Raw genomic sequence first — 17,602 nt, forward strand, 5'->3', positions numbered from 1 at the left:
TTAGAAAAGATTTTTTGGCTGGAGCTAAACACGTTAAAAATGTTCAAAATTACAAACAGATTCTACTTAACAACAAACCTGTATACTGCTGTTCAGAGTATATAGGGCCTGGTGGCCCCACACCTTTCCTTATTTTAATTTGGGTGCGGGGTTCCCCTTAATATCCATACAAGACCCAAAGGGCCAGGTAATGGACTGGGGGTACCCATGCCGTTTGTCTCACTGATTTTCATCCATATTGCCATGACCCGACATGACATTAAACCCGCAAGCAGTTTTAAATGAGATATTTTCCTTTAAAAATGACATTTGGTGCAGGGACTGTTCTAAACATGGGAAACACGCGTCACTTTACAGGCATACTATAGACACCCCCCAGGTACGATATTTAAAGGAATATTTCACTTTTTTTTTTTTACTTTAAGCATCATTAAAATCACTGCTCCCGAAAAAACGGCCGTTTTTAAAAGTTTTTTTTGCATTGATACATGTCCCCTGGGGTAGGACCCGGGTCCCCAAACCCTTTTTAGGACAATACCATGCAAATTAGCCTTTAAAATGAGCACTTTTGATTTCGAACGTTCGAGTCCCATAGACGTCAATGGGGTTCTAACGTTCGTGCGAACTTTCGGTCCGTTCGCGGGTTCTGGTGCGAACCGAACCGGGGGGTGTTCGGCTCATCCCTACTACCTAGCGACATCCACCATGTGGGTCCTGGGAAAGTCAGTCTTCCTTATTTTATTGGAGGAAAGCAAAAAGTGTAGCGCTAAAACTCAAATAAAATCACATCTAGGGTGTAAAGGTGATGTCAGAGGGGTTCACAAGTGTGCAGACCACCTCCACACCTGTGCACTCAAAATGAAACATGAGGTACTAAAATTTGCATATAAGTGAATATCTACAAACAGTGTAAATATGTCTTATTGGAGACTCTTTAAACCATCCAAAAACAGAAAATAAATTAAGAAAATAAAATAAAATCTATCAGCAACAATATATTGACACATGAAAAGGGCAGAACCCAAATGCATAGGAAAAACCTAGATGCTATGCCACCTTATCCAAACAAGCCTCTAGGGACAAATTCACATATACCCATTTGTTTAAAAACAAAATTAATACACAGTGATCAAAAGATGGCTGTTATAGGTATGTGAACTACAAAGTCTCTAAGGGTTGACAGTTCCTTTGAGGATGGAAGGTGTTCAGAAACTGGTATTTATATCCTGCACCGCCACGTACATGTTATGCCCATATCCAGGGCAGGTCTTCTTACAAACACATATTTTCAACTGGAAGAGGTGAAATGAAATGTCCTTACCAGAAAAGATGGACTCACTAGCCGTTGGCGGTGAGTCTTACAGGCTTGTACCGTCTAAGCGGTAGGGTTAAAGGTGGTTCCAATCCTGGAAGGCTGCCGGGAAGAACTTCACGACCTCAACGCTCCTAGGAAAGCTGGAGACGGACCCGCTGTTCCAATGTTGGTTTGTCTTGGTCAAGATACGTGTTCCAATGTAGGCTGGGGTCCTCCGCCGGGTACCGCTCACTTAGCGGCAACCCCCCATATGCAATATGGGAAAAAGAAAGAAAAAGGCTTCCACATGGTGTAAATCCGATAGTAAAGAGAAGGATTAATTGATAAAATATTTTCAATAAAAATTGAGAGGTAAAAGTTCAGTTCAATTGAACAAGGTGTAGCGCAGTAAAATGAGGTGGCTATGATAGCGTAGGTAGGGGTGTTTTACGCTATCATAGCCACCTCATTTTACTGCGCTAAACCTTGTTCATATGAACCGAACTTTTACCTCTCAATTTTTATTGAAAATATTTTTATCAATAAATCCTTCTCTTTACTATCGGATTTACTCCATGTGGAAGCCTTTTTCTTTCTTTTTCCCATATTGCATGTGGGGGGTTGCCGTTAAGTGAGCGGTACCCGGCGAAGGACCCCAGCCTACATTGGAACACGTATCTTGACCAAGAAGAACCAACATTGAAACAGCGGGTCCGTCTCCAGCTTTCCTAGGAGCGTTTAGATCGTGAAGTTCTTCCCGGCAGCCTTCCAGGATGGGAACCACCTTTAACCCTACCGCTTACACAGTACAAGCCTGTTTGACTCACCGCCAACGGCTAGTGAGTCCATCTTTTCTGGTAAGGGCATTTCATTTCACCTCTTCCAGTTGAAAGTATGTGTTTGTAAGAAGACCTGCCCTGGATATGGGCATAACATGTACGTGGCGGTGCAAGATATAAATACCAGTTTCTGAACACCTTCCATCCTCAAAAGAACTGTCAACCCTTAGAGACTTTTTAGTTCACATACCTATAACAGCCATCTTTTGATCACTGTGTATTAATTTTGTTTTTACACGTATGGGTATATGTGAATTTGTCCCTAGAGGCTTGTTTGGATAAGGTGGCATAGCATCTGAGTTTTTTCCTATGCATTTGGGTTCTGCCCTTTTCATGTGTCAATATATTGTTGCTGATAGATTTTATTTTATTTTCTTATTTTATTTTCTGTTTTTGGATGGTTTAAAGAGTCTCCAATGAGACATATTTACACTGTTTGTAGATATTCACTTATATGCAAATTTTAGTACCACTCATGTTTCATTTTGAGTGCACAGGTGTGGAGGTGGTCTGCACACTTGTGAACCCCTCTGACATCACCTTTACACCCTAGATGTGATTTTATTTGAGTTATAGCACTACACGTTTTGCTTTCCTTATTATATACAATTAGTCCGATTGTTAGTGTTGGCTGCTCTCTGCACTTAGAGTTGGCGCAGCAGTTTCCTTTATCCTATTCCCTATTTTATTAAATTTAAATGAAAAATAATAATCTGGTCTAGAGTCAGGCTTTATATGATCTTTGAATCAATAGTATCACTATTACCACTTTACCTTTTGGATTATGATCGTGAAAGGTCCCATGATCTGGAATCCACGTGCAAAATACATGAGATAGCACCAACCGAGCACCAGCGCGACAGACATAGGGACTACCTCGCCGTCCGTACTCGTCAGCCTCAAGAGCAGCACCACAAAGATCATACAAGAGAAGGAAATTCTGCAAATTCAACACAAAATATTTTAACCAATAAACACAAAAAAAATGCTACTCAAAGCTCCACTAAGTATCAACCTGGTGACCTCAATCTGTATGGGGTGCTGGCTTCCAAAGGATCCATCCGGGCAGACAATTCCAGCTGTCAGGAGGGAACACAGAAGCGCACAGTAAGTGCTTCTGTGTATTTCCTTTTGACAGTTGACAAAATATTCTAAGTTGCACAACATTCCACGTGCATGTGATAATGAGGATTTAAAGCATAACTAAACGTAAGAGTTAAAATGTAATATATTGCAGCTTGCCTGCCCTTAGATGTGGTTACTTTCTTCTTTTGTTAAAGCATATTTAAAAAGAAGTTGAGCCATGGTTTTAATGGGTACCAGTGACTGGCCATTGTTATGACATATTCTGGATTCAGCTGTGATGGTCCAGCCTTTGCATATATGCTACAGTCTTGTGTAAAAGAGACTGAAAACAAACAAAAACCCAACATTGTCAACAATGACAAAAATGTCTAACCTCATCAAATGGAATGGATCCTTCCATATTATATGACCGATGAAGCACCTTACCCCAAATTTCATAGTCTGTGATATCTGAAAAGGGAGAAGTGAAGACAGTGTAAGGAAATCTCTGATTCATGTGGTCCCCCTTGAGCTCCCCACCCTGTACTGAGCCTACATGTGTTTGTTTTGTCCCTTCTTCCCCGCCAGCAATCTCCCATATCCTTTTCTGTCTTTTCTCTAAAGTGTCAATATGCTGTTTCCTCTCCCCCCCTCCAGTGTTTCCCTGTACCCTTTCCCCCCTTCCTCTTTATTGTCTTCCTGCTTCCTCTCCTTCCCTTTCAGCTTCCCCCATACCCGTTTCTCAAATTCCCCTCCAATATCCCCTCTCTACCATTTTCTCTCCTTTCACTTTAGCACCCTGTTTAATTTCCTCTTATTTGTCTCTAATTTATACTCTCTATCTTTTTCACTTCAGTACCCCTCCCCCTTGCTTTACCATATCCCTTCCTTTCTCTCCAGAATCCCTCTGTACCATCACTTCTCTCCTCCCTCCAGTGTCTACCTAATGCCATTGCCTCCACTTTTCCTACAGTGCCCCCCTTATGTCAATGCCTTCTCTTCTCTCATTCAGTGACCCCATTTACCAATTACTGTCTAACCTCCTAGTACCCTCTATACTTTTGCCTCTCCTTCCTCTCCAGTGCCCTCCATGTACTAGATCCTCTTTCCCTCCAGAGTTTCCATTGTGCTATCAACTCTCTGCTCCTTCCAGTGTTCCCCTCTTCCATCACATATCCTTCCCTTCCATCACATATCCTTCCCTCCAAACTATTGCCTATTCTTCCCGTCCAATATCCCCCCTCTCCTTCCCCTCCAGCATCACTCTGTATCAGTGCTTCTACTTCCTATTCAGCTTCCCCTTATACCATTTCCACTCCTGTCCTTCCAGTTGCCCTCTGTACCTTTTTTTTCTCCTTCCCCCTTAAGTGTCCACCGTACCATTGCTTTTTTTTCTTTTCAGTGACCCCCCTGTACCGTCGTCTTTCCTTCCCCTCCAGTGCCTCTCCTTTACAATCGCCTCTCCTTTCCCTGCAGCATTCCCCTGCACAATTGCCTCTCCTTCCACTCCAATATACCTCTAATGCTTCTTCTGCTTATATTCCAGTAACCCCTGTACCATCACCTCTTCTTCCCCTCCATTGCCTCCTCTTACCTTCACCTCCCCTTCTACTGCATTGTCCCCCTGTATTATCACCTCTTTCCCTCGTGCCTCTCCTGAACATCACCTCCACTACTTATTGCATCTTCTTTACATTACCATCACCTCTTCTTTCACTCCAGAATTCCTCTATCTTTGCTCGCCTTTCCCTCCAGTATCCCCTCTGTACCATCACCTCTCATTTTCCTTCTGCATTCGCCTGCTCCATTGCCTCTCCTTCCATTCTAACACCTTTCAGGACTTTTCTTCTTCTCCCCCCCAAGTGACCCCATACCATTGCTTTTCTTTCTTTCCAGTACCGCACCCCTGTACCATCACCTCTCCTTCCCCTCAAGTTTGCCCTCTGTATCACCCCTTCTCCTACCTCTCCAACATCCCCCCCCCCCCACCATTATCTTTCCTTCTCTTCCTGTGCCTCTCCCTTGCTATTGCCTCTCCTTCCCCTCGAGTGCTTCTTTTATACTATTTTGCATTCTTGGTAAGGTCACATATATCATTGCACCCTTTTTCTTAGAAATCTTTCTGCCTCCATGTTGATTTTTCTACTTGCATGTACACAGCTGCTACCAATAACTTACTTAAGGAAATGCTTTCAAAGCAGTGCATGGAAATTAATTTATGTGAATTCTGAAATCTCACCTCAGTAAGCAAAATGATACATGCTCCAATAACAGATATGATCTCACCAACCAGTCTTAGGTAGTCTTTGGAGGTGATATAAGATTCCTGTGTTGTGGAGGAAAACAGGGTAATGGTTAAAAAAGCAGTCAGTACAAGTGTATCTGTATTCAACAATTCACAAAAATATAGCACAATCCAAGAACAACATCGGTTGTGAATGGGTAATCATGGATTGGATCAGCTGTTGACTCTTGAAGAATCCGATGGCTTGACCTTCCCATAGCTACCTGTGTCTCCACTCTATTTCCCAAGGCTGTACCAAAGGTGCATTTTTTTGTAGCTGAACTTTGCAATCATTTGTCTATTCTAATTAGGGAATTATGACACCATGATTTTGATTTAACTTTATGAGCAACACTACAACTAATAGTGGTGGATAAAGGAAGCTGGTATTGCACTGGAGCAATCGTGGTAGTTTTGATGGTTGTTTTTAAAAACAAGTGAACCAGTTTCCATCAGGACTCAAGTGAATTGGCCAGTTCACTGGGCACACTAGTGTAGCACCCTGGTGTTTAGACAGGGTTGCTAATAAATTTAGTTTACCAGATAGTAAATGTTCTGGTTAATTGTTAGAAGATCCACTGATCCCTCTCTAATTCTAGAGTTGCTGTACCCTTTCTCTTCTGTCACTGGGTGGCACTGTTGCTGGTGAGATTAGATTGACAAGGGCATAGCAAGGTCAGATTATGAATGGATGGGGTGTCTCTGCCAATTGGCAGGGGTTTCCTTAGTCCCTTGGCCTGCTAGGAGAGCCTATGTATTTTGGTGGAGTCAGGTGATTGGGGTTCTGTGCCACCTGGATGGCTGTCTGGGTGGACGTGTGTTATGTCGTCCCGGGTTGCTAGGCCAGAAGCCTGTGGCCTATCCCAAGGACACCTGGCTGCTAGGCAGACTGAGGCCTATGCAGGAGCAGGAGAAGCAGCGTAGGGTTGGGACTGCAGGATTGGAGTCCAACCGAGTTGCAGAGGTTTAGCCGGACAGGGGAACCAGTCATGGTCTTAGGTAAAGGGGAAGCAGTTGCCACTAAGGAACCATCCACCTTATTACCAGAGACTACTGTGAGTAAGCCTGAAGAAGTACCAGAGCAGTATTCTCAGAAGCTAGGGGCGGTGAAGAAGTGGGAAAGCATCAGCAAGTGCCAAGCCAGGGACCCAGCGGGTTAGGGGGTGATGCTTGAGGAGTTTACAGTGGTTTAGCTGTGGAAGAGCTCAGGGGATCCAGCGGGCGGCTGGGATCTGGAAATCTAGTGAGAGACTGGGAGCTCAGTGATTGAAGACCTACAGTGGGAAACTGCGAGATAAGAGAAGAACCATACTCTGTTGCCAAGTTCTATGTGTGAAGATTTTTGGAAACTGTTAAAAACTTAGTTGCCATAGGAGACAGCGGTCCTGCCAATACAGAAGTTGCATCCGGCTGGAGGCTTTGAACTGTATAGCTGTCTGCCTATTGTGTCTTAGAGTCTGCTAATTGTCATTGCATCTACCTAAGGGTGTCCTGGCCCTAACCCCCTCTCCCACAGTTCTTGTTAAGAGAAAAGAAATCTCTTTATTTGCATTAAAAAAGTGACTGGAACCCATCATTTCATCTAGCATTACACACACCATGCCTTGTAACTCACTCTATGAGGATGGATGTCAGCTCTCCTTGACTCTGGAGGTCACCATCAGGCCTCTAGAGGTCCAGGAAGCCGCTACACTAGTTTGTTTGCATCAGAGCTGCTTCTCTCCCCCATACAAGTCAACGAGAATGCAAAAGGACCTTCAACTGTCCATTCATTGTTTAATAATCTTAGAGGCATCTCAATCTGAAACTACAGTGAAATGCATTTGCCCATCGATCCAAGGCCCATCAACAAAGGACAACTTACTAGTTCAACTCAGCAATTGCAGAATGCTCAACAGGCCCGCAAACCTGAAAACCTGAGGAACCAGCTCCTTGCCACCTGGACTTTCCCTGTGTAAAATCATTGTCTTAACAAGGAAACATACTTTCTTTTGGGATACCATCTAATAACGTAGCACTACACAAGGTTTGGGCATTCATTTGCTGTAGTTCAGAAATTCACTCAAGGAGAAAGAGACCATTCTCTCTTTGAGCCTGGACCTCTCTTATGACAAGAGCTTGCTGTCACTCCACACTTGTGCTCCTCTGGACCAACTTTGTAGCAGTCTATTAAAGTATATGTAAACCCCAGCAAAGAACTTCTCTTATTTGCTACCGCTTGTTCTGGTTAATATACTGTATCATTTAAATCATTTTGTTATATCTTTGAAATATGTTCAATAAGTGAAAAAAATTACCCATTGATCCTGACAGAAATTTATTGAGCTGCTACCTTTCTCTGCCTCTGCTGTACTGTTAGGTGACCTACAGAACACCTTGCATTATTTTATAAAAATGGGGACAAAAGGAGATGTTCTGCAGTCTTTAAACAATTTCAATCCTAGGATGACTATGTTGCTCCTCTAGAGATACACTGAACACTCTCACCCTAGGACATGAAGTGTTACTGGAATGATCACCATGGTAAAACAAAGGGAAAAAGCACCCAAAAAATAAAAATAATGCAGCCACCATATCTAAGAACTAGTAAACTGAAATAACACTTTTATTCTTGGATTTAGATACATTTTAAACCTTCCTACATGCACCTGCATAAGATGTTCGTTGATCATGTGGTTTCATGGTGCCATTTTCTGCTCTGTACACACTGGCTATAGTACAGTAGAAAAAATGTTCACATTCTGGTGTCAGAAGTTTCTGTTTGTGTTCAAAAAATGAGGCACGTGGCTTGGCACTGCACAGAATAATGCATGACCTTTGTCTGTAGTGTGAGAACTGACACTTTCAGTGAAGAAACTATATATCCCACAATCCCTGCGGATCTAGTGCTCTGCAAGTGAGAACTAAACAGTAATCAGATCTGACACAAACAGGCAAAGCTCACCATGTAGTCTTTCATCACATTGGCATTTCTTAATTTATGATGCAACACGAAAATGGCAAGGCATGCACTGAATGCTGTGTGACCCAGAACTAGAAGTTGCATGTCCTTTTGATGAATGGGGGACAAGCTAGGTGAATTAACTAGCTTTTATTGGAATAATGTCATCAGCAACATTTGCTGTATTTATTTCAGTACTGGTTTCATATAACAAATATTCACATTGCCCATCTAGTTAATAGATTTTTGCTTTGTACACAGAAAATTCAGACAGAGATATCTGGATTGTCTCACTTGTAGGGTTTTCTGAACAAACAAGGTGATGTCCATTGGATTGGTGTTATTGTCTTCTCGCGGTTTGATAGGTCGGTTGGCACAGCAGAGGGACACACAAATCATATATATCAGATAAATTATGCCTAAGATCCATATGTATGGGCGCCCAGTTTTCTGCCACTTCTTCAGTAACAGCTCTTTTATAGGTGAAATGTTTAATATTTTGTTAGCCTAAAAAAGAATTAAAAAATAAATAAATAAATAAATAAAAAATATGATTTCTTATGGATTGGATCAATGCAACAAATTGAGCAGCTGACTCTTTGGGAAGAGGCACCCAGCTTAGAAACCGTTCCGTAGGGGGAGCAGTTGGGGAAGGAGTCTCTTCTGGCTCTGCATCATCTAGACATCACTTGCAATATGGAGGACCAAATGTAATAAAATATCATTTTTTTGACTCACTTGGCTCTTGTTTGATGATGCAATCAACTCCAGTATGGATTGTCCTTCCCATGTATCGATCTCCGACATGTCATACATCACGCTAGTAACTGGCCCAAATGTCCATTGGGTTTTTCGTTTCTTCTGAATCAAGTGCTGGAACATCTGCCAGAAAAATTGTATTGACCATTTAAACCCAACTCCAGCAAGAATCTCTGGTGTCATTGCTGTCTACAAGTATAATGTGAAAATTTACCCTCATGTACTGTTAGAACAACTGATGAGAAATTTCTCCAAAGGGGACACAGAACAAAAACACACACACTATATATAGTGTGTCTAGCTGTGGCTTGCTGCCATGTATGCCATGTAGCCTCTCAAACTGAAATTTATTGAGGACATCGACATCTGAGTCCATCCAACTCAAAAATTGAAGAATTGCTATGTTGTAGGGAAATCTACAATGTTAATTGTATCTTAGCAGTGCTCTACAATATTTACTTTTTTTCCTCCTCCTGAAAAAATAGCAGAGCACTTCCTGATGAGGGTACCTAAGCTCTCCTGTGTTACAACATTATATTTACATATCTGCTCTGTGAGATCTAAGGCACTGCTGCCACTGACTGCTAGTTTCGCCAGATTTGGAATGAGATTTGAAAATGTACCTGTTGTGCCACTCACCCTTCTCTTTGATGGAGAGGAAGCTGTAACTGAGGACCTGTAATGCAAGGACCCAGCTGCTTTATTCTGTAGATTGGTGCTTCTTTTATCCCTTATGCTACTTCTTGAACATTCCCAAACCAGTCAATTATTAAGGGGTGGGTCAAGTCTGACACGAGAAAATAAAGCCCTGCCCATCTGCCAAAATGGCAGAACAAGGCATGGTAAGACAATAATGGGAATAAGATCGGCTGCATGTAGGAAGGTGTAGTCTATTTTTTTCTCCACTGCAGGTAATGCTCAACTGCAACGGCAGTGCAGAGGGAGAAGTCAAGAGGAACATGTTCCTGTGGTTTCCTGGGTCACTGGGGCAGCAATCTGGTTGAATGCTGACAGCCCATGTAACTATGGTGGCCATCTTGGGTCAGGCAGAGTCTATTTAAGACCCTAGCTCCTGAGTTTGCTGCACATTTAGTGTAGGGACAGGTCTCCCATCTGTCAGCGACAATAATATCAGCAGGTAAATATTCCAGACGAGTAGGTTTGGCCGAGATTTGCTCTGCTACCATCTGCTGTTCACCAGTGAATGTTCCCGGTTGGGCTGCCTTTTGCAGGGGATTGTTGTTTTCTGACTACCATACAAGTCCTTTCTATTTGCAACTGGACTGTGTGTAAGTTATTGCTGCAGCACCACACTGTACCCTCCCACAGGAGGGTACAGTGTGGTGCTGCAGCAATAACTTACACACCCGAGGCAATACTGGTGACGCTGCCTTTGTCTTTTTCGGGCACAACTTCCACGATACAGGCCCCCTTTAAAACAGAGCATATACCTACCACCACATTTCCTTCAACAGCAGCCAACTTCAGTGGGGTGAGTCCTTGTTTGTTGGTGATTTCTTTCAGCCGCTTCTCATGAGGTTTGCAATCCTGGGACAACAGGAAGTCAAACATTTGACACAAAAGATTTGCATTGGGTTGTAGAATGAGAATGTGCAGAACCGTGTTACCTGTTGATATCATAAAAACAAACGGGTAAATGTTTGAATAAAAATAGTATATATTCATGAAATTATTTTTATGACTTTTTTAAAACCAATTTAATAACTTTTTCTTCAGCGTTATCTTAAATCTCTCTAGCAGGTCCATGTTGTGGAGCATGGAGGGTTACTAGTCTTGAGGTTTCGCAGTATTCTTTTCTTTTCCTGAGGAGAGTTCCAAGTTTTTGATAAAGGGAGGTAAGGATGGAGTGTACATGAGGCTGGGGATCCAGAGTCTGCAATGTGTGAGTAGACAACGTCTCAAAATGAGCCTATGTTCCCAGTAGAAGGTCCACACACGCTCAGGGATTTTTTCACTCATTTTGGCGCCATTGGGGTGAATTTGTAACGGACGAGTGCAGGAGTGTGAAGAGCGGGCAACTAGTGATATCTATGCTGGCTGATGTGCACTGGAGGTGGGGAATGAAGTTAATGTCCAGGTATCCTACTCCACTTCTCACTAGCACCCTCCCTTAATAACTTTTTCAACAATTGAAGCATTTAACCTAGAAGACTGAGGAAATACCATGAATCAATGGTCATCATGGCCCTAAGGAGGTGTCACTATGGTGCAATCCATTCATATTGTATTGAGTTATGTCATCACAGCAACATTGCTCTCTGCATAAGCATAGGATGGCCCTGGACCAGAGAAAATTTGAAGAAGAAGACCCAGCACATCACGTAACTGGCCTATAGACATTGGAAAAGATGAGTATAAATTAAACAAATGGAAAAAAGGAAAACATATGCTGTGGGGGTCCAGTAGGGAGAAAGGGAGGGGCTGGGGAACTGAGGCTGAGGTTGGGCTTTAACACAGGGTGTATGATGAGTAGAACGTAATCCTAGTCCAACCCCATGTTAGTGAGCTCACCAGGAAGCTGTCACTTGTACTGGGCCAATCATCTGCATTGCCTAACCAGGAGCCACAAAGTTTCAAGGGGCATGTATACACACCGCTGTGTGGCAGGGAATGCCTCCACCACAAATGATTGATCTAGTACAGTGAGGGCTTTCTGGCAGGCTGGCTCACATGGGTTTGTATTGGATCCAAACACGTCCAAGCTCATCCCTAGTGATGAGTGACTCAAAGCATAGACTGAGGAAATAACAAGTCACAGCACTCAGGAAATAAACTCAGTGACCTTGTGAGGTATTTGTTGGATTCTATCTGCAGTTGATTACACAACTTAAGGCAACTTGAATTTACTTTCTGATGTTGCATCAATACACTGTGAATGCAGACCATCATAGTCATGCCTCCTCAGGGGCGGGCCCTTGATGCTCTGCAATCACAGCATGGTCTACACATATTCTGGGTTTCACTAATCCCAGAAGACTGAGGACATATTGTGGTGAAGAAGCTTTACTGCAAGGAACAGTACCTGAGAAGAGGTGAGTATTGTAGCCTGGGTTTTTCTAAATAATGCAAGAGAACCATAATATACAAAAATAGCCCAAAGTTGAACTTTAAAAATAATATACTCACCCCAGCAATCCTGTGCCCGCAGATCAGCTCCATTATCTAGAAGTAGTTTTACAATTTCCACATCACCTACACAAGCTGCAAAGGTAAGGATATGTTCACCTGCAAAGCACATTTGAAAAAAATATATAATTTAACAGAGTTTTGATGCAAAATGGACCTACTGCATAAGCTTTGGACAACAATTAACATTTTTTGCTCCCTGCTCGTCTGGTAATTATACAACATACCATGGATAACATTTTGTTATATCTCTTTGATTCAAAAAAAATCTGATGACCCTGATATAAATCCAGGGAGCGTAGCTTCCCATGCACTTTGCAATGATATTTCAAGTAATGGTATCAACCCTGCCCACCTCTATGAGCTAAAGAACTCTATGAGCTAAAGAGCTATATCTATATCTATATATATATATATATATATATATATATATATATATATATATATATACATACACACACACACACACACACATACACATCTCATAAAATTCAAAAAGTGAAACTCATATATTTTATATAGATGCATTGCACACAGAGTGATATATTTCAAGTATTTCTTTCTTTTAATTTTGATTATGGCTTGCAGCTAGTGAAAACCCAAAATTTCGTATTGTAGAAAATTTGAATATTACATAAGACCAATAAAAAAAAGGATTTTTAGAACAGAAATGTTGGCTTACTGAAAATTATGTCTATGTGCAGTATAGTATGCACTCAATACTTGGGCGGGGCTTCTTTTGCATGAATTACTGTACTGCATCAGTGCAGCATGGCATAGAGGCGATCAGCCTGTGGCACTTCTGAGGTGTTATGGAAGCTCAGGTTGCTTTGATAGCGGCCTTCAGCTCGTCTGCATTGTTGGGTCTGGTGTCTCTCATCTTCCTCTTGACAATACCCCACATATTCTCTATGGGGTTTAGAGCAGGCGAGTCTACTGGCCAATCAATCAAACACAGTGATACCATAATCATTAAACCAGGTATTGGTACTTTTGGAAGTGTAGGCAGGTGCCAAATCATGCTGGAAAATAAAATTAGCATCTCCATAAAGCTGGTCTGCAGAGGGAAGCATGAAGTGCTCTAGAATTTCCTGGTAGAGGGCTGCGCTGAGTTTGCACTTGATAAAACACAGTGGAACAACATCAGCAGATGACATGGCTCCCCAAATCATCATGCACTGTGGAAAATTTTGCATTTCATTTGGAAATCAAGGCCCCAGAGTCTGGAGGGAGAGTGGAGAGGCACAGAATCCAAATTGCATGAGATTCAGTGTGAAGTTTCCACAGTCAGTGATGATTTGGGGAGACATGTCATCTGCTGGTGTTGGTCCACTGTGTTTTATCAAGTCCAAAGTCAGAGTAGCCCTCTACCAGGAAATTATAGAGCACTTCATGCTTCCCTCTGCTGACCAGCTTTATGGAGAGGCTGATTTCATTTTCCAGCAGGACTTGGCACCTACCCACACTGCCACGAGTACCAATACCTGGTTTAATGATCATGGTATCACCATGCTTGATTGACCAGCAAACTCACCTGACCTAAACCCCCATAGAGCAGGTGTGGCCAAACTTTTTTCAAAGAAGGCCAGATTTGTTGAAGTGAATATGCGTGAGGGCCGACCATTTTGCCTGACATTCTTTGAACCATTAAAATTCAAAGTGTGTTCGTCCGAGCACTAACACACTGCCCAACAAGAATTATCTTGCCTTTGTGGCTATGTGTGGTGAAGAGATGAGCTTGGGTGTGTCATTTGTATATAATATATATACAGTGGGGACGGAAAGTATTCAGACCCTCTTACATTTTTCACTCTTTGTTATATTGCAGCCATTTGCTAAAATGGCCATTTGCTAAAATCATTTAAGTTCATTTTTTTTCTCATTAATGTACACACACAGCACCCCATATTGACAGAAAAACACAGAATTGTTGACATTTTTTCAGATTTATTAAAAAAGAAAAACTGAAATATCACATGGTCCTAAGTATTTAGACCCTTTGCTGTGACACTCATATATTTAACTCAGGTGCTGTCCATTTCTTCTGATCATCCTTGAGATGGTTCTACACCTTCATTTGAGTCCAGCTGTGTTTGATTATACTGATTGGACTTGATTAGGAAAGCCACACACCTGTCTATATAAGACCTTACAGCTCACAGTGCATGTCAGAGCAAATGAGAATCATGAGGTCAAAGGAACTGCCTGAAGAGCTCAGAGACAGAATTGTGGCAAGGCACAGATCTGACCAAGGTTAAAAAAAAAATTCTGCTGCACTTAAGGTTACTAAGAGCACAGTGGCCTCCATAATCCTTAAATGGAAGACGTTTGGGACGACCAGAACCCTTCCTAGAGCTGGCCGTCCGGCCAAACTGAGCTATCGGGGGAGAAGAGCCTTGGTCAGAGAGGTAAAGAAGAACTCAATGATCACTGTGGATGAGCTCCAGAGATGCAGTCGGGAGATGGGAGAAAGTTGTAGAAAGTCAACCATCACTGCAGCCCTTCGCCCATTCGGGGCTTTATGGCAGAGTGGCCCGATGGAAGCCTCTCCTCAGTGCAAGACACATGAAAGCCTGCATGGAGTTTGCTAAAAAACACCTGAAGGACTCCAAGATGGTGAGAAATAAGATTCTCTGGTCTGATGAGACCAAGATAGAACTTTTTTGCCTTAATTCTAAGTGGTATGTGTGGAGAACACCAGGCACTGCTCATCACCTGTCCAATACAGTCCCAAAAGTGAAGCATGCTGGTGACAGCATCATGCTGTGGGGGTGTTTTTCAACTGCAGGGACAGGACGACTGGTTGCAATCAAGGGAATTATGAATGCGGCCAAGTACAGGGATATCCTGGACGAAAACCTTCTCCAGAGTGCTTAGGACCTCAGACTGGGCCGAAGGTTTACCTTCCAACAAGACAATGACCCTAAGCACACAGCTAAAATAACGAAGGAGTGGCTTCACAACTGTTCTTAAATGGCCCAGCCAGAGCCCTGACTTAAACCCAACTGAGCATCTCTGGAGAGACCTAAAAATGGCTGTCCACCAACGTTTACCATCCAACCTGACAGAACTGGAGAGGATCTGCAAGGAGGAATGGCAGAGGATCCCCAAATCCAGGTGTGAAAAACTTGTTGCATCTTTCCCAAAAAGACTTATGGCTGTATAAGATAAAAAGGGTGCTTTTACTAAATACTAAGCAAAGGGTCTGAATACTTAGGACCATGTAATATTTCCATTTTTCTTTTTTAATAAATCCTCAAAAATGTCAACAATTCTGTGTTTTTCTGTCAATATGGGGTGCTGTGTGTACATTAATGAGGAAAAAAAATGAACTTAAATGATTTTAGCAAATGGCTGCAATATAACAAAGAGTGAAAAATGTAAGGGGGTCTGAATACTTTCTGTCCCCACTGTATATATACAGTTGACCCCAACGATTCCCCGAGCGCCGCTCAGGACTAAGGATGAGCTTGGGCATGTTATTTGGATATACCGTATTTATTGGTGTATAACATGCACAGGCGTATAACACACACAGGTGTATAACACGCACCTTCACTTTAAGAGGGAAGTTTCAGGAAAAAAATTACATTTTAAAAAGAAGAACTGTGAAGCAAAATAAGGGTATGAGCGCCAACAGATTACATACAGGAGAATCTCCTGTTTACTCGGCGGCCTCTTTAATACAAAGTCCCACCTCCTATGATATACAGAACAGTCCAATGGCAGCCCAGGAGACGGGACTTTCTATTACAGACGCCGCCGAGTAAACAGGAGATTCTCCTGGATGTAATCTGATGGCGCTCGTCCTGCCCCCCCCCCTCTCCTCCGAGGCAGCCCCGATAAATACAATATACATCTTTTGCGGCCCTTGGGGACCTTTCTCCTTTGGACATGCCTGCCATAGTGAAACTGTGAGGTATTGTCAAGAGGAAGATGAGAGGAAGATGAGAGACACCAGACCCAATAATGCAGACGAGCTGAAGGCTATCAAAGCAACCTGGACTTTCATAACACCTCAGCAGTTCCAAAGACTAATCACCTCCATGTCACGCCGCACTGATGCAGTCATTCATGCAAAAGGAGCCCCGACCAAGTATTGAGTGCATTCTATACTGTACATGGACATACTTTTCAGTAAGCCAACATTTCTGTAATAAAAATCCTTTTTTTATTGGTCTTATGTAATATTCAAATTTTCTAGATACTGAATTTTGGGTTTTCACTAGCTGCAAGCCATAATCATCAAAAAGATCAAAAGAAAGAAATGCTTGAAAAATATCACTGAATTGAATTACTGAAATAAATTAACTTTTTGATTATATTCTAATTTTATGAGATGCACATACATATATATATACACACACACACACACACACACATACACATATACACACACACACACTACATAAAAATTTATATATACACTATATTACCAAAAGTATTGGGACGTCTGCCTTTACACACACAAACTTTAATGGCATCCCAGACTTAGTCCGTAGGGTTCAATATTGAGTTGGCCCTCCCTTTGCAGCTATAACAGCTTCAACTCTTCTGGGAAGGATACGTCGAAACTGTGCCAGGGAGGAGGATTTTGAATCAGAGGCCAAGGCTCTCTTTGAATGGCTTAGATTAAGGGGATAGAGTAATAAAAATACTCAAAAAGGCTTATCAAAGGGCAAAATCCCGCTCACGTGAATCCCTAATTTTTAAGACAGGAACTCTAGACATCCCTACCACCAGACTAATCACTACCTTCAGTGCACACCAGGATTCCTTCCGCAATTTGGTTGCCCAAAATTGGCACTTCTTGGCTGAGGATCCAGAGATTTCCAAATATGTCTCTAGCAGACCGGAGATTGTCTACCGCAGATCCCGCTCTGTTAGAGACAATTTATTCCAAAGTCACTTGTCAGTGCCAGACACTTTGGAAGGTACCACAGGAGGCAAAAGCACATATCGATGTGGCAAATGTGCCCAATGTTCATGTATTAAGGAATTGCCAGGATGCTCACTACCTAGAGGGGGCTATCATAAGTCTAAAGCCTATGCTGACTGTAAAACTAGAGGTGTGGTCTATCTAGCTACCTGCGCTTGTGGCACCTTCTATATAGGAAAGACCATTGCCAGACGTATTAAAGATCATTTGTATTATTTGGACGCTGGTCTAGTATATACTCCAGCTTGTAAACATATTAGCCTTTATCATAGTTTTGATCCATCCTTTATTTCGTTCTTTGCATTGGAGGTTATTTCTGAACCAGAGAGAGGGG

The 17,602-nt window shown here is 42.3% G+C and overlaps 1 protein-coding gene across 1 annotated transcript in view; it reads right to left on the bottom strand.

Moving 5' to 3' along the window:
- LOC141105838 (transient receptor potential cation channel subfamily V member 6-like) overlaps window positions 1-17,602 on the bottom strand; it is a 72,999-nt gene that overhangs the window by 30,947 nt on the left and 24,450 nt on the right. The window contains exons 5-11 of the mRNA XM_073595968.1: window positions 12,330-12,428; window positions 10,638-10,810; window positions 9,162-9,305; window positions 8,718-8,930; window positions 5,438-5,524; window positions 3,593-3,669; window positions 2,908-3,073 (exon numbers count right to left, since the gene is read on the bottom strand). Of these exons, the coding sequence (XP_073452069.1) occupies window positions 2,908-3,073; window positions 3,593-3,669; window positions 5,438-5,524; window positions 8,718-8,930; window positions 9,162-9,305; window positions 10,638-10,810; window positions 12,330-12,428 (959 nt within the window). The remainder of the gene's footprint in view (window positions 1-2,907; window positions 3,074-3,592; window positions 3,670-5,437; window positions 5,525-8,717; window positions 8,931-9,161; window positions 9,306-10,637; window positions 10,811-12,329; window positions 12,429-17,602) is intronic.

Source organism: Aquarana catesbeiana, linkage group LG08 (genome assembly GCF_042186555.1).
Source record: "Aquarana catesbeiana isolate 2022-GZ linkage group LG08, ASM4218655v1, whole genome shotgun sequence".
Lineage (NCBI taxonomy): Eukaryota > Metazoa > Chordata > Amphibia > Anura > Ranidae > Aquarana > Aquarana catesbeiana.